This window comes from Haematobia irritans, chromosome 1, assembly GCF_050003625.1.
Source record: "Haematobia irritans isolate KBUSLIRL chromosome 1, ASM5000362v1, whole genome shotgun sequence".
Lineage (NCBI taxonomy): Eukaryota > Metazoa > Arthropoda > Insecta > Diptera > Muscidae > Haematobia > Haematobia irritans.
In genome coordinates, this window is record NC_134397.1 from 248,401,835 (window position 1) to 248,426,937 (window position 25,103).

At 24.5% G+C, this 25,103-nt stretch overlaps 1 protein-coding gene across 1 annotated transcript in view; it reads right to left on the minus strand.

Annotated features, from left to right (window-relative positions):
• Positions 1-266: 266 nt before the first annotated feature.
• Positions 267-25,103, minus strand: part of LOC142235705 (uncharacterized) — a 450,997-nt gene continuing 426,160 nt past the window's right edge. The window contains exons 13-18 of the mRNA XM_075306966.1: positions 22,787-22,999; positions 17,893-18,088; positions 9,419-9,564; positions 8,549-8,838; positions 3,732-3,856; positions 267-1,989 (exon numbers count right to left, since the gene is read on the minus strand). Of these exons, the coding sequence (XP_075163081.1) occupies positions 1,523-1,989; positions 3,732-3,856; positions 8,549-8,838; positions 9,419-9,564; positions 17,893-18,088; positions 22,787-22,999 (1,437 nt within the window). The 3' untranslated portion in view covers positions 267-1,522. The remainder of the gene's footprint in view (positions 1,990-3,731; positions 3,857-8,548; positions 8,839-9,418; positions 9,565-17,892; positions 18,089-22,786; positions 23,000-25,103) is intronic.

The following is a 25,103-nucleotide window of genomic DNA, read 5'->3' on the forward strand; positions in this document are numbered from 1 at the left end:
GCTATGAAGAAGATCGCTTGCTATGGAGCCGTTGTTCCAAATTAAAGCAAATTCCAAATTCCATAATCTTTTTATTCCTAACCACAATCATATACAAGGACTGATAATCGCAATCGCAAATCGCAAGATTTTGATTTGGTTATTTAATCACCCTGTGCAAGGGTTTCCTAGTTATAGGAAAATCAAAACCACGCGATTTGCAATTACGATTATCGGAACATGGGGAATAAAAAAAGGAAATTTTTAGAAACATATCTTATAATAAGGAAATTTTGTGTTGGATAAACATAAATCTATGTCATCCGTATAGAAATTATAAAAAATAACCCTTTTAGTTATATTCAAAGCTATTTAGTTATAAATTGTATAAAATGCTGTTGAAGTCAAATCTTATGACCCCAAATACAGCATTTTTTGCTCTAATCAAAATCCAATCAAAATCTGGATATGTAGTATTTTAAAATTGCAATTTTCCAAACAAAGAAATCCCGATTTATGAACACAATTCGCTCGTTCTTAACACCGCTGGTCAATAACATTTGACTATTTAAAAATTTGGTGCATGCTTTTAGGCGCTATTAAATTGAGTGGTAGGTACAAGCTATAACGAAAAGTGTTATTAGTAAGGTAAGAATTTTTACATACTTGTAGATTTAGTGGAAGTTAGGATCAACTTCTAAAAATATGTTCCAGTATAGATTATGAAAATAGTAGAATTTTGAAAGTTTTTTTTGTTCAAAAACCAATAATATTAAAATCTTTACAATAAAACTCGAAAAAAACCATAATTCCCACCAAACTCCCTTGATTTTTGTACTCCAGTGTCATTCGAAATAACATAAATAAACAATATACAAATAATACACAAAAAAAAAATAATAATAATAAAAATTATACATAAACCGCTTAATAACAAAACGCAGATTTAATACAACATTGTTGTCTCTTTTCCACTCCCCCTTTAATAATACATAAAAAGTTGTTGTGTCGATGAGCTACGTCTCAAAAACAATCGTCGATTACGTAAAACGCTAAATGATGAAATTAATTTTAGAAAATCATAAAATTGGCCAAAGGGCTATTGTTCGTTAGGATCCTTACAACTACCATTACCATTACTGCCTGAGCCGCTACTTATGGTATTATTGCTGCTACCATTGCTGCCACCACTGACATTTGTAGCACCCAATGTATTGACAACATTGGCATTGGTATTTTTACGCAAATGATTTCTTAGCATAACCAAATTACGATTTAGTTGAATATTCGATGACGACGGTATACCCGAAACATTGGATGATTGATTTCCCGATGATTGTGAGGGCATATGGGGCAGGGTATTACAGGTATTCTCATCGGCAGCCAAGGATCTTAGATAAATACTGGCATTAGCAGCAGCTGTACCGGGTATAACAGCAGACGCCACTGATGTTGTGGGTGATATGGCGCCACACAAAGTCTCACCACTGCTAGACAAAGGCACGCCCAAAAGCAGCTCATGGGCGAGTATGGTGGGTAAATGTTAAGTGCTATTCTTCATGGGACCCGATGATAAGGAACTACTGCTAACACCTGAATCACTGGATTTCTCACTGAGGCCACCACCACGTATGAGAGTGTCGTCGGACATTAAACTGCCTCCACCCAGTAGAGATTTCTTGCCAACTCTTGGTGGTAATGCGGTATTGGTACGGAATGGATTATCCTTTACCCTTTTGGCACTTTCAACTCTCTTCATAATTTCACTAGAACACTTGGATACAACATCATCCAAACTATTCGAATCATCGGTTGAGGCCAAAGCCTGGGTTGGTGTTTGTGAGGTGGGTACTGGTGAGCCTTCATAGCATCCGGAATCGCGTGGGAAATGACGGCGACCAAAGGGTGAAGCTGCATGTTTTTTGTTGATGTTATTGAGGCGGGCCTCATCATTTTCCGAACTGGATCCAGCTATATCCACATCGGAACCGGTTTGGGGGAAATTAGAAGCTGCAAAGCAAAAGGAACAAAGAAGTAAGGGAAAATTTAGAAATGGATTTATAGCAAAAATATTTATTATACAAAAAAAATATTTATATAATATTTATAATTTTCTATAGAAATAAAATTTTGACAAAATTACCTATAGAAATAAAATTTTGACAAAATTACCTATAGCAATAAAATTTTGATAAAATTTTTTATAGAAATAAAATTTTGACAAAATTTTATATAGAAATAAAATTTTGACAAAATTTTATATAGAAATAAAATTTTGATAACATTTTTTACAGAAATAAAATTTTGAGAAAATTTTTTATAGAAATAAAATTTTGAGAAAATTTTCTATAAAAAATTTTTTTTTGAGAAAATTTTTTTATAGAAATAAAATTTTGAGATAATTTTCTATAGAAATAAAATTTTGACAAAAATTTATATAGAAATAAAATTTTGACAACATTTTATTAGAAATAAAATTTTGACAAAAATTTATATAGAAATAAAATTTTGAAAAAAATTTATAGAAATAAAATTGTGAAAAAAATTTATATAGAAATAAAATTTTGACAAGATTTTATATAGAAATAAAATTTTGAGAAAATTTTCTAACAATTTTATAACATTTTTTGTTTTGGATCAACTCATATTCAATGGCTACAAAAAGGTTTCCCACCATTTTTGAACACCACATTACAGCTTTTCATATGCTATATTTGAGATTTAATGTTCACAAGAGATATGAAAACATGGACCAAATTAAAAATGAACGATAATAGTGAAAGTTAATGTAGCTACGTTCCCAAAACAAAAAAATCCCTAAAGGCAGCGAAAAGAAGTTTTCTCTGACATTATTGGGAAAATTTTGCGTAGTGAAGGGGAACTTACGCAACCAAAGCAACTGCATTTGTATTTTTGTTCATATTTATTTTCTTGTGTTTTTTTTGCGAAAAAAAACCTTAAAAGATGCGAAAAAATAATATTTCTCCCCATTTCTTATTACTCTAATTACTTGCAGTTTTACAATGAGCGCCTGAAAGTATGCTTCAGTTTTGTTTTTTTCCGTTGTACGGCACACAACTTGTTATTAACATTTACGGGAAAACCACAAGGCAACCCTTCCATCAATTTTGCTCATGCATACAGTACCAGTAGTTGCTCTGTAAACGTTTGCCGTTTTTGAGATGTTATCTCACGTTTTTAAACGGTACACATGGTTCTTACAAGTGCTTGAAGACTTTTACTTTTAATTTTTTGTTTCAGTTGAGGGTTGAGGAAAGAAATCAAATAGTTTTAAGTGCTTTCTCATTCAGGATTCATGTTTTTTTGGTATGTGAAAAAAAAAACAGGAAAACTTGTTGATGAACTCATTTCCCTTCCCTTCCTCCTTCAGAGATTCTTTAATGTCATGCAAACGGAGAAGTTTTTACTCATTCAGTTTGGGAAAAACAAAATTCAATAAAATGCCTCAAAAGATTGATACATATGCAGGTAAAACTATTACATAGTAGAAGATATTTTCTTTCTATCTTTTGGGAAACTTTTGTAAAACTTGTTTCCCAACTGAGTTATTCGGTGAATATGGCAATGACATACGTATAAAACAAATAGTAACACTAATTAAGTGGGGAAATCTACAAAAAAAAATCCACAATTAAAAATTTAAATTGTATATATAGTGGGTCTTAAACTCTTGCTAAAATGCCTTAGATCTACTTTATAGAAATGTACTATGAAGTATATCTGAAACTTACCACAATCCATGTCATGCAGCAATTGCACTGCCGTCAATAGTTTCGTACGATGATCGGGATTGACAATACCCAAATAATCCAAATCTGCAGGTTCAAGTTCTTTGAATAGTTCCAGGTCCTCGTAGCTGCATGAGGAAAAGAAACAACAAAATATTGAAGAACAAATAAATTAGAAATAGATAAATAAGCTCGATGTCAAAGAAACTATTCCCTATATAAAATAAAAAAATTAATGAGAATCAGAATACATAGGACATTTTAAAAGACCTGATGATAGTTTGCTATGTTACGAAAAACAACTTATTCAGTTCCAAAGATTTTGCATTTACTATATTTCGGTGTCTACATTCCAAAGTGCGCTAAGTCTAAAAAGTGAATTTTATAGGAAACAAGTTTTATTTTTTGAAATTTCTCAAAACCCGTATAAAATAGCAATTTCCTTATTTTCGGTCTCAAAATCATATTTTTTATATATTTTTTTTTGTATGTACGAACTCAAAATAGTGACAATAGAACATGGCTAAAAATGACTTAGACCTCTTTAGAAAGTTTTTTGCCCTTATTGGATTGGACATTTTTTAAAACTTTAGACACAGGCTAAGTACAATATCAACCATAACTTTTGATAGAAATGTCCAATAAATTCGAACTTTTGACAGGACGCAATTCACGTCAATCCGAATAAAAAACAGCGAACTCCATCAGAACATGCTAAGTCGACTTAGCGTACTCGGGAATGAGTGCATCGATTTTATATATATTTTGACAAAATTTGCTATAAAAATAAAACTGCCAAAATTTTCTATAGAAATAACATTTTACCAAAATTTTTCTATAAAAATAAAATTTTGACCAAATTTTCTATAGAAATGACATTTTGCAAAAATTTTCTATAGAAATAAAATTTTAAAAATTTTCTATAAAATTTAATTTTTGACAAAATTTTCTTTAAAAATTAAATGTTGACAAAATTTTTTAATAGAAATAAAATTTTCTATAAAAATAAAAATTTGGTCAATTTTGTATAGAAATGATATTTTGCAAAAATTTTCTATAGACATAAAATTTTGATAAAACTCCTATAGAAATAAAATTTTAACATAATTTTCTAAAGAAATAAAATTTTGAGAAAATATTCTATAGAAATAAAATTTTGACAAAATTTTCTATTGAAATAAAATTTTAAAAACATATCCGATAGACATAATTTTTTGACAAAATTTTCTATAAAAAAAATATTGACAAAATTTTCTATAGAAATAAAATTTCGAGAAAATTTTCTATAGAACTTAAATTTTTGACAAAATTTTCTATTCAAATTAAATTTTGAGAAAATTTTCCTTAGAAATAAAATTTTGAGAAATTTTTCTATAGGAATAAAAATTTTGACAAAATTTTCTGTAGAAATAAAATTTTAACAACGTTTTCTACAGAAGTACAAATTTGAGAAAATTTTCTATAAAAATTAAATTTTGACAAAATTTTCGATAGAAATAATATTTTTCAGAAATTTTTTATAGAAATAAAATTTTGGAGAAATTTTCTATAGAAATAACATTTAGACATAATTTCCTATAGAAATACAATACTGACAAAATTTTCTATAGAAGTAAAATTTTGACAACTTTTTCTATAAAAAATAAAATTTTGATAAAATTTTTGTATAGAAATAAAATTTTGACAAAATTTTTCTATAGAAATAAAATTTTAACAAAATTTTCAATGAAAATAAAATTTTTACAAAATTTTCTATTGAAATGAAATTTTAAGAACATATCCGATAAAAATAATTTGTTGGCAAAATTTTCTATAAAAATAAAATATTAACAAAATTTTTTATAGAAATAAAATTTTGAGAAAATTTTCTATAGAAATAACATTTTGAGAAAATTTTCTATAGAAATGAAATTGTTGACAAAATTTTCTATAAAAATTAAATTTTAAGAATATTTTCTAGAGAAATAAAATGTTGACAAAATTATCTATAGAAATAAAGTTTTGACACAATTTTCTATAGAAATAAAATGTTGAGAAAAATTTCTATAGAAATAAAATTGTAACAAATTTTTTTTTATAGAAGTAACAATTTGAGAAAAAATTAAATTTTGACAAAATTTTCGATAGAAATAATATTTTGCAGAAATTTTTATAGAAATAAAATTTTGCGGAAATTTTCTATAGAAATTACATTTAAACAAATTTTGATAAAATTTCGTATAGAAATAAAATTTTGACAAAATTTTTCTATAGAATTAAAATTTTAACAAACTTTTCACTAGAAATAAAATTTTTACAACAATTTTCTATTGAAATGAAATTTTAAGAACATATCCGATAAAAATAATTTTTTGACAAAATTTTCTATAAAAATAAAATATTAACAAAATTTTCTATAGAAATAAAATTTTGAGAAAATTTTCTATAGAATTAACATTTTGAGAAAATTTTCTATAGAAATGAAATTGTTGACAAAATTTTCTATAAAAATTAAAATTTAAGAATATTTTCTAGAGAAATAAAATGTTGACAAAATTATCTATAGAAATAAAGTTTTGACACAATTTTCTATAGAAATAAAATGTTGAGAAAATTTTCTATAGAAATAAAATTGTAACAAATTTTTTTTTATAGAAGTAACAATTTGAGAAAAAATTAAATTTTGACAAAATTTTCGATAGAAATAATATTTTGCAGAAATTTTTATAGAAATAAAATTTTGCGGAAATTTTCTATAGAAATAACATTTAAACAAATTTTGATAAAATTTCGTATAGAAATAAAATTTTGACAAAATTTTTCTATAGAATTAAAATTTTAACAAACTTTTCACTAGAAATAAAATTTTTACAACAATTTTCTATTGAAATGAAATTTTAAGAACATATCCGATAAAAATAATTTTTTGACAAAATTTTCTATAAAAATAAAATATTAACAAAATTTTCTATAGAAATAAAATTTTGAGAAAATTTTCTATAGAAATAACATTTTGAGAAAATTTTCTATAGAAATTAAATTTTTGACAAAATTTTCTATAAAAATTAAATTTTAAGAAAATTTTTTAGAGAAATAAAATTTTTACAAAATTATCTATAGAAATATATTCTGTAGAAATTTTGATAAATTTTCTATAGAAATAAAATTTTGACAAAATTTTCTATAGAAATAAAATTTTAACAACATATTCTATAGAAATAAAATTTTAAGAAAATTTTCTACAGAAATAAAAGTTTGACAAAATTTTCTACAGAAATACAATTTTGGCAAAATTTTCCATAGAAATAAAATTTTGAGAAAATTTTCTATAGAAATAAAATTTTGACAAAATTTTCTATAGAAATAAAGTTTTGACAAAATTTTCTATAGAAATAACATTTTTACAAATTTTCTGTATAAATAAAATTTTGACAAAATTTTTCTGCAGAAATAAAATTTTGACAACATTATCTATAGAAATAAAATTTTGAAAACATATTCTATAGAATTAAAATTTTGACAAAATTTTCTATAGAATTAAAATTTTGACAAAATTTGCTATAGAAATAAAATTTTGACAAAATTTTCTATAGAAATAAAATTTTCTATTAAAATGAAATTTTAAGAACATACCCGATAGAAATAATTTTTGACAAAATTTTCTATAAAAATAAAATATTGGCAAAATTTTCTATAGAAATAAAATGTTGAGAAAATTTTCTATAGAAATTAAATTTTTATCAAATTTTCTATAGGAATTAAATATTGAGAAAATTTTCTGTAGAAATAAAAGTTTGAGAAAATTTTCTATAGGAATAAAAATTTTGACAGAATTTTCTATAGAAATTAAATTTTGAGAAAATTTTCTAGAGAAATAAAATGTTGACAAAATTATATATGGAAATAAAATTTTGCAGAAATTTTCTATAGAAATAAAATTTTGCAGAAATTTTCTATAGAAATACAATACTCACAAAATTTTGCCAACATTTTCTATAAAAAAAATTAAATTTTGAAATAATTTTCTATAGAAATAAAATTTTGACAAATTTTTTCTATAGTAATAAAATTTTAACAAAATTTTCAATAGAAATGAAATTTTTACAAACTTTTCTATAGAAATAAACTTTTGAGAAAATTTTGTATAGAAATAAAATTTTGAGAATAAAAATTTTGGCAAAATTTTCTATAGAAATCAAATAAAATTTTGACAAAATTATCTATAGAAATAAAGTTTTGAGAACATTGTCTATAGAATTAAAATTTTGCAGAAATTGTCTATAGAAATAACATTTAGACATAATTTCCTATAGAAATACAATAATGACAAAATTTTCTATAGAAGTAAAATTTTGCCAACATTTTCTATAAAAAATAAAATTTTGATAAAATTCTTTTTAAATGAAATTATATTAAAGCATTGAAGTGCTTGATTAAAAGTGGTCCTCTTTTTTGCCATTTTTTATGTGAATATGTGTATTTCAATTCCTTCCAATTATATCCATAAGGACGATACATAAAATTTCATATTTCAAATATGAATAATGTATCGCCTGAAAGTATGCAAAGAAAACATTTTCTATAGTATGTAACTCAAATTTCAATTAACATTTTGAATTAACTTTTATTTCTCTAAAGAAATTTTAAATTTTATCTTAAAACATATCCCATAAAAATTTCAAGCCAATCCATCGATCTCTGTCGAAAGCTGTCAACGACTTAAGTGGAAAATCATAACACGTTCTCTCACATATGAGAGATTTTTCATATTACATTGAGACTTTTCTTTCGTTTTTCATCTATAGCAGCTGAAACCAGTCAAAATGCATTTACGTACTTACCCATTTAAAACGAACACTGATGTGTATTCCTTTAAGCCAATGCGCATCAGTAAATCCTCCACAGAATGGGGTCCATTGACATTAGACAGATGCCTTCCGCCAACACCCATGGCGGCACTTATACTCTTATTGCCTGCAAGACCAGTTAATGTCTTACTATGGGAATGCTTAAGACGTTGATCTGGTAACACTTCGACATTGATAAACTTAAAATGACCCACACGACCATGGCAACGACCCTTCCAGATACCAGAGGCATTCATTGAAAGCACCTCTATTATGTCACCTTTCTGTAACAACAACAAAAAATGGGAAAATTATGAGAAAAAAAGCAACAACAAAAATGGAGTTACATAAAAGACCCAGGATGATTTAAGTGTCACAAATAACTTAGCGGATGAATGTTTGAAGGAAAGAGCAAGGAAGCAGCAGCAGCAACAGAGGGATGTGTTATACGAGCATAATGCCAAAGGACAACAATATGCTTGTGTCAAACACAATGGCTACAACAAAGAAATAGTGGGGAGAGATGGAGGAATGGGGAGATGAAAAAAAAATGTTTAAAGCCGAAGCTACCGGAACATTTTCCGCTTAAGTTTTTCAAAAGAAACATCCATCATAGATCCAATGAAGCGATACCCGGAACAGTAGAATATAGCCTTAGCTGCATCATCATCATCATCATCAGGTAGCACTGCCTTTAATAGGGAGCGGAAGGATAGCTAGCTAAAGAATGGCTGCATGTTTGATTTTCTACATTGGCATTTTTCGTGTCACTTAACGTTGCTCTTTGCTGTGTCTTTTATGTCCTCGTGCTGCTGCTGCTGCTACTGATACTTTTTCGACAGGTCTTTGATTTTCGATACTCACCTTAAATTTAAGTGCATCCTTATCATAAGGATTTGCCATGCTATCGACAAGAGCCTTTGCTTTGCATATAGGTGCTGCTAACGAGATGCGATCGTCGGTTGAAATTGAACTTTGTGGACTGCCTGGACGTACTAAAGCTTGAGTGCCTGCAAGTGAATTGGAGAATAATTAAATGAATGAATTACACACGAAACATACGCACGCACACACACAACACCCCCAAATACTCTGAGAGAGCAAACAATATTACACTCAAAAGGGATGAGTAAAGAGTCAAAGAAAAAAACAAGAGAGGAGGTGGAGGCTAATGCCTCTTTTTCTCATTTTGGCAAGTGGTCTTTTGGGGACTCGATGACAGCATTGTCGAAAAAGTTTGTTCAAGAAATATTTTAAGTATTTTTAATTAAATTTTTTGTGTGTTGTGGATATTTGTTGTTGTTTTTTGTTATAATTTTCATACAAATAAATTACTATTGTTGTTGTTGTTGTTGCCTGGCATCGTTTGCATTAGGAATAATAAATTTTCATCAATTTTTCAAAGGCAACCGGATTTCGCATGAAGAGAGCAAAAACTCATTGAGTGTATGTCGTCGCACCATTTCAGATGCTATTACCGGCCTCTTTGTTCTTGCTCTTGGTAGTTTTTTGTAGTCAAAGAAAAATACTTGAAGGAAAAACTTTATTATTGTTTTTGTTGCAGGGGTTGTTGTTGTTGTTTTTGTTGTTCTTATTCATTAATAGAGTTTCATACAAAGAGCGCATATCAAATTCCTTATTCCACTCCAACCCCTCTCCACCCAACTATGGAGTATAGTTCAATCCAAGTAGAAAAAAAAAAAACAAAACAAAAACAACAGCCATGGTTAACTGCTGTTTTTCTATCAGTATCACCGGCATACTTTCAGAAATGGTAGTAGCAACAAATCATGCAAAACTTGTACTGTGCCAGGACATATGATGGATACTTAACTAAGGGAGGGTGATAGGATATCAAAGTCCATGTAGAGTTTTGCATTTGCATGGTGGGTTAAAAGACATAAGCCGCTTCTACAACTATTTGCAATACCAAGTTTTTTTTTAGTGGAAAAAATTTGGGGTAGCTACCCCACGAAGTGTTTCTAAGGTCACACGAAGAGGAGGAATATGATCACCTACTTGAACAAAATGTTAATTTTGAATGGGAAGAAAACTTAAAATGGTTGTCGAAACATACAGATACATAATGTTCAAAAAAATAACATGGCTCAGACAACCATGTTACATGTTTACAGATCAAAAATAAAATTTTGCTCGAGGAGGCAATCATATTCCTTCTATGGGTGCCCTAGACTCTCATGGCCAACTGGAAATGACATAGTTTACTAAAGTACTAAATAAATACGAGGGTTGCCTTTTATTTGTCGGAATTGGACAACCCTAGTGTTGTAACTTCCAAATGACAGCTCTAAAGCTCGATATTTTTGAGGTTATACGTACAGTGTTGCCAGTATTTGTTGTCCCCAAAAATCTCCAAGTTAAATTAAAATTCCTTAAAAAATCCTCAATAAATTTTTGACAATTCGTTATTAAAAAAAACTGAAGCATAAATCTGCTGTAGAAAATCAATAATAGTATTGCCAGTATTTTTCTTCCCAATAATTTTTGATTTTTTTATTATTAAAAAAAAATAAATCTGCTGTAGAAAATCAGTAATAATTTAAAAATTAAAAAAAATCACATTTTTGAGGTTATACATTCAGTGTTTCCAGTATTTTTCAGACTCATGTCTCTAATTCGTGCCCAACAACTGTCCAATTTAAATTAAAATTCCTTACAAAAATCCTTAATAAAATTTGTAAAATTTTTTATAAAAAAAAAAATAAAGAATAAATCTGCTGCAGAAAATCAGTAATAATTAAAAATTAAAAAGAAAAGTCTTGAAATTTTTGAGGTTATACGTACAGTGTTGCCAGTATTTTTCTGGCTCTTATCCCTAAATCGTGACGCTATCGTGCCAAAAACTCTCCACTTTAAATTAAAATTCCTTACAAAAATCCTTAATAAAATTTGTAAAATTTTTTTATAAAAAAAAATAAAGAAAAAATCTGCTGTAAAAATCTGTAAGAATTTAAAAATTAAAAAAGTCCTGAAATTATACGTACAGTGTTACCAGTATTTTTCTGGTTCTTGTCCGCAAATTGTGACGCTTTCGCCCCTAAAAATCTCTCATTTAAATTAAAATTCCTTGCAAAAATCCCAAATAAATTTTGTAAATTTTTTAAAAAAAAATCAAAAATAAATCTTTTGTAGAAAATTTGTAATAATTTAAAAATTAAATAAGCCTTGACAGTTTTGTAGTTGTACGCACAGTGTTTGAATTTTTTTTATTAAAAAAGAAAATAAATAAAAAAAAATTTGCTGTTGAAAATCAGTAATAATTTAAAAATTTAAAAAAGCCTTGACATTTACGAGTTATACATACAGTGTTGTCAGTATTTTTCTGGCTCTTGCCCCTAAATCGTGACGCTTTCGTCCCCAAAAATCTCCAATTTAAATTAAAATTCCTTACAGAAATCCACAACAAATTTTTGACATTTTTTTATTAAAAAATAAAATATATAAAACATCAGTATTAATTTAAAAATTAAAAAAGCCTTTGTATTTTTGAGGTTATACGAACAGTGTTTCCAGTATTTTTCTGGCTCTTGTCCCCAAATTGTGATACTGCTTCCAACCCCAAAAATTTCCAATTTAAAAATTGCAAAATAAGCAAATCATCGCCTATAGAAATAAAATGTTGACAAAATGTTCTGTGGAAATAAAAATTTTGACAAAATTTTCTGTGGAAATAATAATTTTGACAAAATTTTCTATAAAAATAAAATTTTGACAAAATTTTCTATAGAAAAAAAAAATTGGACAAAAATTTCTATAGAAATAAAATTTTGACAAAATTTTCTATAGAAATAAAATGTTGACAAAATTTTCTATAAAAATAAAATTTTGACAAAATTTGCTAAAGAAAAAAAAATTGGACAACAATTTCTATAGAAATAAAATTTTGAAAAAATTTTCTATGATAATAAAATTTTGACAAAATTTCCTATAGAAATAAAATTTTGACAAAATTTTCTATGTAAATAAAATTTTGTCAAAATTTTCTATAGAAATAACATTTTGAAAAAAAAATGCAATAGAAATAAAATTATGAAAAAATTTTCTATGATAATAAAATTTTGACAGAATTTCCTATAGAAATAAAATTTTGACAAAATTTTCTATAGAAAAAAAAATTAACAAAATTTCCTATAGAAATAAAATTTTGAAAAAATTTTCCATAGAAATAAAATTTTGACAAAATTTCCTATAGAAATAAAATTTTGACAAAATTGTCTATGTAAATAAAATTTGGCAAAATTTTCTATAGAAATAAAATTTTGAAAAAAGCAATAGAAATAAAATTATGAAAAAATGTTCTATGATAATAAAATTTTGACAAAATTTTCCATAGAAATAAAATTTTGACAAAACTTCCTATAGAAATAAAATTTTGAAAAAAAAAATGCAATAGAAATAAAATTATGAAAAAATTTGCTATGATAATAAAATTTTGACAAATTTTCTATAGAAATAAAATTTTGACAAAATTTTCTATGGAAATACAATTTTGACAAAATTTTCTATAGAAATATAATTTTGATACAATTTTCTATAGAAATAAAATTTTGACAATATTTTTTATATAAGTAAAATTTTGACCAAATTTTCTATAGAAATAAAATTTTGACAAAATTTTCTATAGAAATAAAATTTGACAAAATTTTCTATTGAAATAAAATTTTGAAAAAATTTGCGATAGAAATAAAATTATGAGAAAATTTTCTATGATAATAAAATTTTGACAAAATTTTCGATAGAAACAAAATTTTCCATAGAAATAATATTTTGCCAAAAATCCTATAGAAATAAAGTTTTGACAAAATTGTCTTATAGAAATTATAGAAATAAAATTATAACAAAATTTTCTATTGTTGAAACGTTCTTTTTTGATCCGGAAGTGATGCAAAATTGACTCAGAAACAATGAATTTTATTTACCAGTGGCATCGATATTCGACTTTTATATCCAAAATTATCATAGAGTTTCAATTTTAAAATAAGAACATCTCCATATCAAATTCAATTAAAATACAAATTTCTTTTCACTTAAACGCTACTTTAACCTACTGTGCACTATATCATCTCATACATAAAAGAGATGCAGCAGCATAAGTGTAGACATGTAGAATTGCTTTTTAAAAGCTTTTCGATGGTATCTCAGATGATGGTGAATTTGTGTCTCACTCTCTCAACCTAAGAGAAAAGTGAGTGGGTGGTAGCGGCGGCATTATGTAAAAAGCCTTTAACATTCCGGAAGCATATTAAAAATTCATTAAGTTTTCAAAAATTTCCACAGTTTTAACCAAAAACAAAACAACAAAATAAAACACGAAACCACTTAAACATCCTAGCAATAGAATATCAAGAGGATAAACTGCCACTTCCTTGAGTACTATAAAGGCCACATATCCTCTGATAGTTCTGATAGTCAACACTGTTTGTGGGAATATGTTAATGTGGGTACAACAGCAAAACCAGCCACACTAAAAGAATTGGTAATAAAACACCCAAAAACCGTATTAAAAAACAGGAAGTAAGAACAAAACATCACATATCTCATATCTCTTAGTATTCTCAATCCGTTCATGTATACACAGAGAAAAAAAATTAAACCCAAACATATTTTCAATTAAAAATTTAAGTTGATGGGGAAGTTTTCACGTTTTAAATTGAAATATTAACTAAAATCCCAATAAAGATTTTAATTCAATAACAAAATCAAATACTTTCTTAAAATTAATAGAATAAAAATTTAGAAAAATTTTCCATAGAATAAAAATATTGACAAAATTTTACATAGAATCACAATTTTGACAAAGTTTCTATAGTAATAAAATTTCGACAAAATTTTTTATAGAAATAAAATTTTGACAAAATTTTCTATAAAAATAAAATTATGACACAATTTTAAAAAAATACAAAAATTTCCATAGAAATTATATTTTTACAAAATTTTCTATAGAAATAAATTTTGACAAAATTTCTTGTGGAAATTTTAATAAAATTGTTTACAGAAATAAAATTTTGACAAAACTTTCTATAGACATAAAATTTTTACAAAATGTTCTATAGAAATACAATTTTGACAAAATTTTCTATTGAGATTAAAATCTTGACAAAATTTTCCATGGAGATAAAATTTTTACAAACTTTTCTATAGAGATAAAATTTTGACACAATTTTCTATAAAGATAAATTTTTGACAAAATTTTCTATAGAGATAAAATTTTGACAAAATTTTCTATAGAGATAAATTTTTGACAAAATTTTCTATAGAGAAAAAATTTTGACAAAATTTTCTATAGAGATAAAATTTTGACAAAATTGCCTATAGAGATAAAATTTTGACAAAATTGTCTATAGAGATAAAATTTTTACAAAATTTTCTATAGAAATAAAATTTTGACAAAATTTTCTATGTAGATAAAATCTTGACAAATTTTCTATAGAGATAAAATTTAGACAAAATTTTCTATACAGATAAAATTTTGACAAAATTTTCTATATAGATAAAATTTTGACAAAATTTTCTATAGAGATAAAATTTTGACAAAATTTTCTATAGAGATAAAATTTTGACAACATTTTCTAAAGAGATAAAATTTTGACAAAATTTACTATAGAGATAAAATTTTGACAAAATTTTCTATAGAGATACAATTTTGACAAAATTTTCTATAGATATAAAATTTTGACAAAATTTTCTATAGAGATAAAATTTTGACAAAATTGTCTATAGAGATAAAATTTTGACAAAATTTTCTATAGAGATAAAATTTAGACAAAGTTTTCTATACAGATAAAATTTTGACAAAATTTTCTATATAGATAAAATTTTGACAAAATTTTCTATAGAGATAAAATTTTGACAACATTTTCTAAAGAGATAAAATTTTGACAAAATTTTCTATAGAGATAAAATTTTGACAAAATTTTCTATAAAGATAAATTTGTGACAAAATTTTCTATAGAGAAAAAATTTTGACAAAATTTTCTATAGAGATAAAATTTTGACAAAATTGTCTATAGAGATAAAATTTTGACAAAATTGTCTATAGAGATAAAATTTCGACAAAATTGTCTATAGAGATAAAATTTTGACAACATTTTCTAAAGAGATAAAATTTTGACAAAATTTTCTATAGAGATAAAATTTTGACAAAATTTTCTATAGAGATAAATTTTTGACAAAATTTTCTATAGAGAAAAAATTTTGACAAAATTTTCTATAGAGATAAAATTTTGACAGAATTGTCTATAGAGATAAAATTTTGACAAAATTGTCTATAGAGATAAAATTTTGACAAAATTGTCTATAGAGATAAAATTTTTACAAAATTTTCTATAGAAATAAAATTTTGACAAAATTTTCTATGTAGATAAAATCTTGACAAAATTTTCTATAGACATAAAATTTTTACAAAATGTTCTATAGAAATACAATTTTGACAAAATTTTCTATTGAGATTAAAATCTTGACAAAATATTCCATGGAGATAAAATTTTTACAAACTTTTCTATAGAGATAAAATTTTGACAAAATTTTCTATAGAGATAAATTTTTGACAAAATTTTCTATAGAGATAAAATTTTGACAAAATTTTCTATAGAGATAAGATAAATTTTTGACAAAATTTTCTATAGAGAAAAAATTTTGACAAAATTTTCTATAGAGATAAAATTTTGACAAAATTGTCTATAGAGATAAAATTTTGACAAAATTGTCTATAGAAATAAAATTTTGACAAAATTTTCTATGTAGATAAAATCTTGACAAAATTTTCTATAGAGATAAAATTTAGACAAAATTTTCTATACAGATAAAATTTTGACAAAATTTTCTATATATATAAAATTTTGACAAAATTTTCTATAGAGATAAAATTTTGACAACATTTTCTAAAGAGATAAAATTTTGACAACATTTTCTAAAGAGATAAAATTTTGATAAAATTTTCTATAGAGATAAAATTTTGACAAAATTTTCTATAGAGATACAATTTTGACAAAATTTTCTATAGACATAAAATTTTGACAAAATTTTTTATAGAAATAAAATTTTGACAACATTTTCTATAGAGATAAAATTATGACAAAATTTTCTTTACAAATAAAATTTTGACAAAATTTTTTATAGAAATAAACTTTTGACAAACATTGTCTATAGCAATAAAATTTTGATAAAATTTATAATAGAAATAAAATTTTGACAAAATATTCTATAGAAATAAAATTTTTACAAAATTTTCTATAAAAAAATTTGATAAAATATTCTATGGAAATAAAATTTTAACAAAATTTTCTATAAAATATTTTGTCAGAGTTTTATTTTTTATGGAAATAAAATTTTTACAAAATTTTCTATAGAAATAAAATTTTGACAAAATTTTCTATAGAGATAAGATTTTTAGAAAATTTGTATTGAAGTAAAATTTGACAAAATTGTCTATAAAAATAAAATTTTGATAAAAATTTCTATAGAAATAAAATTTTGACAAAAATTTCGATAGAAATAAAATTTTGACAAAATTTTCTATAGAAATAAAATTTTCTGTAGAAATAAAATTTTGACAAAATTTTCTATAGAAATAAAATTTTGACAAAATTTTCTATAGAAATAAAATTTTGACAAAATTTTCTATAGAGATAAGATTTTTAGAAAATTTCTATTGCAGTAAAATTTGACAAAATTGTCTATAAAAATAAAATTTTGATAAAAATTTCTATAGAAATAAAATTTTGACAAAAATTTAGATAGAAATGACAAAATTTTCTATAGAAATAAAATTTTGACAAAATTTTCTATAGAAATAAAATTTTGACAAAATTTTCTATACAAATAAAATTTTGACAAAATTTTCTATAGAAATTAAATTTTGACAAAAGTTTGCCTATAAATAAATAAATTTTTGCAAAAAAATTCTATAGAAATAAATTTTGCAAAAATTGTTTGAGACTATCGTTTTCGTAATGGAAGCATGTAAATTAAACAATAAATTGGATTTATTATTTTCGTGATTTTTTTTCTGGGTACATTGAGTAAAGTAGCATGTTAGAGTAAAGTCGTCTATCCATTACAATTGTGTATTTCGTTCGCCCCATAATGGACTAAACTGATGATATGGTGCTAAGGCAGATAACCAAATGCACTTGGACAGACAAAAAGAAATACTCGGGCACATACTGAGATACACTTAAGCTATCGAACATATATACATTCTTGTACAACAACATCTGTATTGCTTACTCTTTACAGTTAAGAGAAAATATACAAAAACAACAACAATAGCATTGGCGATGGCAATAACATCAACTACAACTATGATGATTACTTACTTGAACCGGAAGCACTGGGTAAACTTTCAACAGAACTCGCCGAATATGCAAAGGCCTGATCGCTCATACTGCCTCGGTCTGTATTATCTTGGGAATTGCTGAAATCCCTTGAAGTATCCTTTGTGGCAACAAAGTTTCGCACTCCATTCTCATTAAATGTGCCAATTTCCTTTTGTGAGTTTCGCATTTCGTTGGTCTAAAATAAGGAGGATAGCCCGTCCATCGTCACATCGGGCCAAAAAGCAAGCAGATTCCATTATCAATATCGGTATGGTAACACAGACCGGACGTCAGCCATTAAACCACCACCCATCACAATAATTCCAGAGTAAAGTTCGAGTATGGTAGTATGATATGGTAAAAGTGAAAGGCATCATGCATCGCAATGCCAGTAGTAGCAGTAGTTGGAATTTTTGTTATGTGAATTTTAAAAAGTTGTTCATTTCATCAGTTGGAAGTTTTCACAGAGAACAAATACCAACAGAGAACGAGTAGTCAACATTACGCCATAGTGTTGTGATGTTTTGTATTGCATTCATCCAATCATACGGATAACCCATTCCAATTGGATTTATCGTTCCATGATGGATAGGTTGATGGATCCATATCATACGAGCAGCAGCATTGCAATAATACAGTCAGCATGTAAAATTTTCGAAGTAGGAAGGGACCAGCGTTATTGGTAACAAACATGAAAAGAAAATAAACGAAAGCGATGAAAAGATTTCGTTAAGAAAATATTCAAGGATCTACGCAAAGAATTTGTTTCATTACTTTACTCTCTACTTAGTATGAGAAAAGTTACTTAAATTAATTTAAGACATTACTAAGATTCCCTTCTATAAATACATATTTGAAAAAAAATAAATTTTTCTATAGAAATAAAATTTTGAGAACATTTTCTATAGAAACAAAATTTTGACAAAATTTTTTATAGAAATAAAATGTTGAAAAAATTTTCTATAGAAATAAATTTTGCAAAAATTTTCTATTGAAATAAAATTTTAACAAAATTTTCTATAGAAATAAAATTTTGAAAAAAATCTATAAAAACAAAACTTCTATGAAACTATCTATAGAAATAAAATGTTGACAAACTTTTCAAAGGAATTAAAATTTTCACAAAATTTTTTTTAATAATAAAATTTTGATTAAATAAAAGATAAAAGAAATAACATTTTCAGAAAATTTTCTATCGAAATAAAATTTTTAAAAATTTTCTATAGAAAAAAATTGACAAAATGTTCTATACAAATAAAACTTTGACAACATTTTCTATGGAAACAAAATTTTGACAACATTTTCCATAGAAATAAAATTTTGACAAAATTTTCTATAGAAATAAATTTTGGAAAAATTTTTTTATAGAAATAAAATTTTAACAAAATTTTCTATAGAAATAAAATTAAAAAACAAAAATTCTATAAAAACAAAACTTCGATGAAACTATCTATAGAAATAAAATTTTGACAAAATTTTCGATAGGAACAAAAATTTTGACAAAATAAAAGAGAAACGAAATAAAATTTTCAGAAAATTATCTATAAAAATACAATTTTAACAAATTTTCTAATATTCTAAGAAATCAAATGTGGACAAAATTAGCTATTAAAATAAAATTTTAACAAAATTTTCCAAAGAAATAAAATTTTAACAAAATTGTCTATAGAAACAAAATTTTGACCAAATTTTCTATAAACACATAACTTCGAAATAAATTTTTGACAAAATTTTCTACAGAATCAAAATTTCGACAAAATTTTCTATAAAAATAAAATCTTGAAAATATTTTCTGTAAAAATTATAATTTTGACAACATTTTCTATAAAAAACATAACTTCGATGAAACTATCTATAGAAATAAAATTTTGACGAAATTTTTCATAGAAATAGAATTTTAACAAAATTTTCCATAGAAACACAATTTAGACAAAATTTTCTATAGAAATAAAATTTTGAAAAATTATATATAAAAATATAAGTTTAACAAATTTTCTAATATTCTACAGAAATAAAATTTTGACAAAATTTCAGAATTTTCTATAGGAATACAATTTTGACAAAATTTTCTATAGAAATTAAATTTTAACAAAATTTTCTATAGAAATAAAATGTTGACATAATTTTCTATAGAAGTAAACAAATCTATAGAAATAAAATTTTGACGAAATTTTCCATAGAAATAAAATTTAAACATAGAAATTTTCTATAGAAATAAAATTTTGACAAAATTTTCCATAGAAACACAATTTTGACAAAATTTTCTATAGAAACAAAATTTTGAAAAATTATATATAAAAATATATGTTTAATAAATTTTCTAATATTGTATAGAAATAAACTTTTGACAAAATTTCAGAAATTCCTATAGGAATACAATTTTGACAAAATTTACTATAGAAATAAAATTTTAACAAAACATTCTATAAAAGTAAAATTTTGACAAAATTTTCTATAGAAGTAAAAAAATCTATAGAAACAAAATTTTGACAAAATTTCAGAATTTTCTATAAAAATAAACTTTTGATAACATTTTCTATAGAAGTAAAATTTTGACAAAATTTTGTATAGAAGTAAAATTTTAACATAATTTCCTAAGAAATAAAATTTTGAAAAATTATATATAGAAATATAAGTTTAAAAAATTTTCTAATATTCTACAGAAATAAAATTTTGACAAAATTTCAGAATTTCCTATAGGAATACAATTTTGACAAAATTTACTATAGAAATAAAATTTTAACAAAATTTTCTATAAAAGTAAAATTTTGACAAAATTTTCTATAGAAGTAAAAAAATCTATAGAAACAAAATTTTGACAAAATTTCAGAATTTTCTATAAAAATAAACTTTTGATAACATTTTCTATAGAAGTAAAATTTTGACAAAATTTTGTATAGAAGTAAAATTTTAACAAAATTTCCTAAGAAATAAAATTTTGAAAAATTATATATAGAAATATAAGTTTAAAAAATTTTCTAATATTCTACAGAAATAAAATATTGACAAAATTTCAGAATTTCCTATAGGAATACAATTTTGACAAAATTTACTATAGAAATAAAATTTTAACAAAATTTTCTATAAAAGTAAAATTTTGACAAAATTTTCTATAGAAGTAAAAAAATCTATAGAAACAAAATTTCAGAAATTTCTATAAAAATAAAATTTTGACAATATTTTCTATAGAAGTAAAATTTTGACAAAATTTTGTATAGAAGTAAAATTTTAACAAAATTTCCTAAGAAATAAAATTTTGAAAAATTATATATAGAAATATAAGTTTAAAAAATTTTCTAATATTCTACAGAAATAAAATTTTGACAAAATTTCAGAATTTCCTATAGGAATACAATTTTGACAAAATTTACTATAGAAATAAAATTTTAACAAAACTTTCTATAAAAGTAAAATTTTGACAAAATTTTCTATAGAAATAAAAAAATCTATAGAAACAAAATTTTGACAAAATTTCAGAATTTTCTATAAAAATAAAATTTTGATAACATTTTCTATAGAAGTAAAATTTTGACAAAATTTTGTATAGAAGTAAAATTTTAACAAAATTTCCTAAGAAATAAAATTTTGAAAAATTATATATAGAAATATAAGTTAAAAAAATTTTCTAATATTCTACAGAAATAAAATTTTGACAAAATTTCAGAATTTTCTATAGGAATACAATTTTGACAAAATTTTCTATAGAAATAAAATTTTAACAGAATTTTCTTAGAAGTAAAATTTTGACAAAATTTTCTATAGAAGTAAAAAAATCTATAGAAACAAAAATGTGACAAAATTTCAGAAATTTCTATAAAAATAAAATTTTGACAATATTTTCTATAGAAGTAAAGTTTTGACAAAATTTTCTTTAGAAGTAAAATTTTGACAAAATTTTCTATAGAAATAAAATTTTTTATAGAAATAATATTTTGCAATAATTTTCTATTGAAAATTTATTTCTATAGAAATAAAATTTTGACAAAATTTTCTATAGAAATAAAATTTTGACAAAATTTGCTATAGAAATAAAATTTGGACAAAATTTTCTATAAAAATAAAATATTGGAAAATTTTTCAATAAAAAAAAAACTTTAAAAAAAATCTAAATAAATTAAAGTTTGGAAATATTTTTTTAGAAATAAAATTTTGACAAAATTTTCTATTGAAATAAAATTTTGATAAAATTTTCTATAATAATAAAATTTTGATAAAATGTTCTATAATAATAAAATTTTGATTAAATTTTCTATAGAAATAAAATTTAAAAAAATGTGATATTGAGGTTTAATAAAAATTATAATCTAAATTTAATTTAATTTAATATATTTAATATTAAAATAAAAATACTCAAAAGAATTAACTAAAGTAAAACCATGGATATCCCAGTAAAAAAAAAGCGTCTCCAAAAAAGTAGTGAAAATGTTCCGGAAGTAGTGCAAAATTGGCGCAGAAGCGATGAATTTAACAAGGGCTTGCCATAGGACGGATGTCCACCATTTCAACAGCCGTCGCACTGAATTTGCATCACTTCTTACTCTGTGATTCAAATGCAGTGTTTTGGTGAATTCAAAAATGTTGTCATATTTTGACAAATAAATAATTTTTTATAATTTTTAATGCATTCTAACGCTTGTCCGACACGTTTGAATTAAAATATTTTGAAAAATTCGCAATATTTCTTGAATGGATTTAGATTTTTTTTTAACTTCCTGTGTAGTTGAAACAAAGAACATCTTTGGGAGTACATCTTTTGGAAGTGCTTTTAAAGTTGTGCTATTGGAAGAACTTCCACATTTTTTTGCTGGGATTGTAAACTAACGGTATACTATAACTCAATTGTCTCCAAAGTTAATTACCATTCTGTAATCATTTATGTGTACGTGATACTTACATGATGTATTGTTGCCTTTTGGCTAATTGTATTTGATTTTGTTGCTATTGCTCCATTCTTTTTAACCTTCGCCGCTAAACTGGGAGGCAAGGCACGTGGTGCTCCAATCCCAATATCCTCATAATCGGACGAAGGACTCGGTGACAGGGACGGTGAATTGCCAAGGCCACCACTCAGGGTGCGATAACGAGCCGTGCAATTATTGGTACTAATCTGTGTTACGGTGAATGTGTGTGCGTGTGTCCATGGAATGAAAGGAAGAAATGAAAATGAGTAAATAAGAGAAATTGAAATGCAATGACTATGGACATTCTTCATGCACTTCATAAGAATGCGGTTAATTTAGAGTAGTAAGAGAAGTAGTTGAAGTCGTAGTAGTAGTAGTAGGTTGTTGGTTGGAGGTCATCAAAGAAATCAAATTAAAACTCATTGTGTCTGCTCGCCTTCACATTAAAACGCAATTAAATTCAAACCCAAAACGTGACTTTATTGCCAAAGTGAATATAGGATGAAAGGATAGCTACTAGCTACTTGGCTAGCCGGTCGATTGGTGATGGTCACCCACTGTTGTGTAAAGGATTTAAGAGAAATAATTCTTTTGGGCATTACACAGTGATTTTAAGGCGAATAAAGGACGTTTGTTAAAATATTTTTTTTATGGAAATAAAATTTTGCAAACATTTTCTTGAGAAATATAAATTTGCAACAATTTTCTTTAGAAACTAAAATGTTGCAAAAATTTTCATGTAGACATACATTTTTAAAAGCTTTTTACAAAGAAATAAAATTTTGGAAACATTTTCTAAAGAAACGAAGTTTTGAAAAAATTTTCTATAGAAATAAAATTTTAAGAACTTTCCAAAAAGAAATAAAATTTTGCAAAAATTTTCTAAAGAAATGGAATTTTGACAAAATTTTCTATAGTAATACAACTTTGCGAACATTTTCTAAAAAAATAAATTTTTTTTTCGTTTTGTTTGTTATTGTTGGCTTCTCTTCAATCGTTATTGTTATTTTTGATCTCAGCTTAAAGCCATGCATTGACTAAACTCCAAGTGTAGCTTAACCAACAGAGGAAAAGTATGCTTGTCAAATTTATTTGGGCAAAGCCCTATAGACTGCAAGATGGTTGGATGTACAGCTGTTTCGGAATTACCACATTCCTCTTCAGCATCCTCTACTTGCAGCAAAACTATCAACCAATTATCAGAATAAATTCGGGTAATTCACTCAACACAAAGTGAACTACACTTGAACGTTCCGAAAAAGGGTTTGATAGTCGGCTACTGCCTGAACAAATTTGTAAGCATATCTCTTTTCCTTGTTTAGGCAGTAGCCGACTATCAAACCCTTTTTCGGAAGGTTCAAGTGTAGTTCACTTTGGGTTGAGTGAATTACCCGAATTTATTCTGATAATTGGTTGATAGTTTTGCTGCAAGTAGAGGATGCTGATGAGGAATGTGGTAATTCCGAAACAGTTGTACATCCAACCATCTTGCAGTCTATAGGTCTATAGGTTTGCAAAAATTTCATATGGAAATAAAATTTTGCAGAAAAATTTCTATAGAAATAAAATTTTGCAAAACATTTCGAAAGAAATAACATTTCTATAGAAATAACATTTAATATGAAAAAAATTTCAAAAATTTTCTATAAAAATTAAATAATAAAATTTTTAAAAATTTTCTATTGAAAATAACATTTTGCCAAAATTTTTAAAAGAACACATTTTTGCAAAAAATTTCTATTACATAAAAACTTTGTCAAATTTTAGCAAAAAAAAATTCTATAGAAATAAAATATTACAAAAATTTCCTATAGTAATAAAATTTTGACAAAATTTCTATAGAAATTAAAAAATAAATTATTAATTTTACAAAATTTTCTTTGGAAAAGAAATTTTGCGAAAATGTTCTATGGAAATGGAATTTTTAAAAATTTTCTTTAGAAATAAAATTTTGCAAACATTTTATATGGAAATAAAATTCTGATTTACTGAAAGATTTCTATAGAAATAAAATTTTGCAAAACATTTCTATAGAAATAACATTTAATATGAAAAAAAAAATTCAAAAATGTTCTATAAAATAAACTAATAAATTTTTTTTAAAAATTTTCTATGGAAAATAACATTTTGCTAAATTTTTTAAAAGAACACACTTTTGCAAAAATTGTCTGTTATATGAAAACTTTGTAAAATTGTGCAGAAAAATTTCTGTAGAAATAAAAAAACAACAATTTTCTATAGAAATAAAATTTTATATTGAAATGACATATTACAAAAATTTCGGTAGAAATTAAGTTTTACAGAAAAATT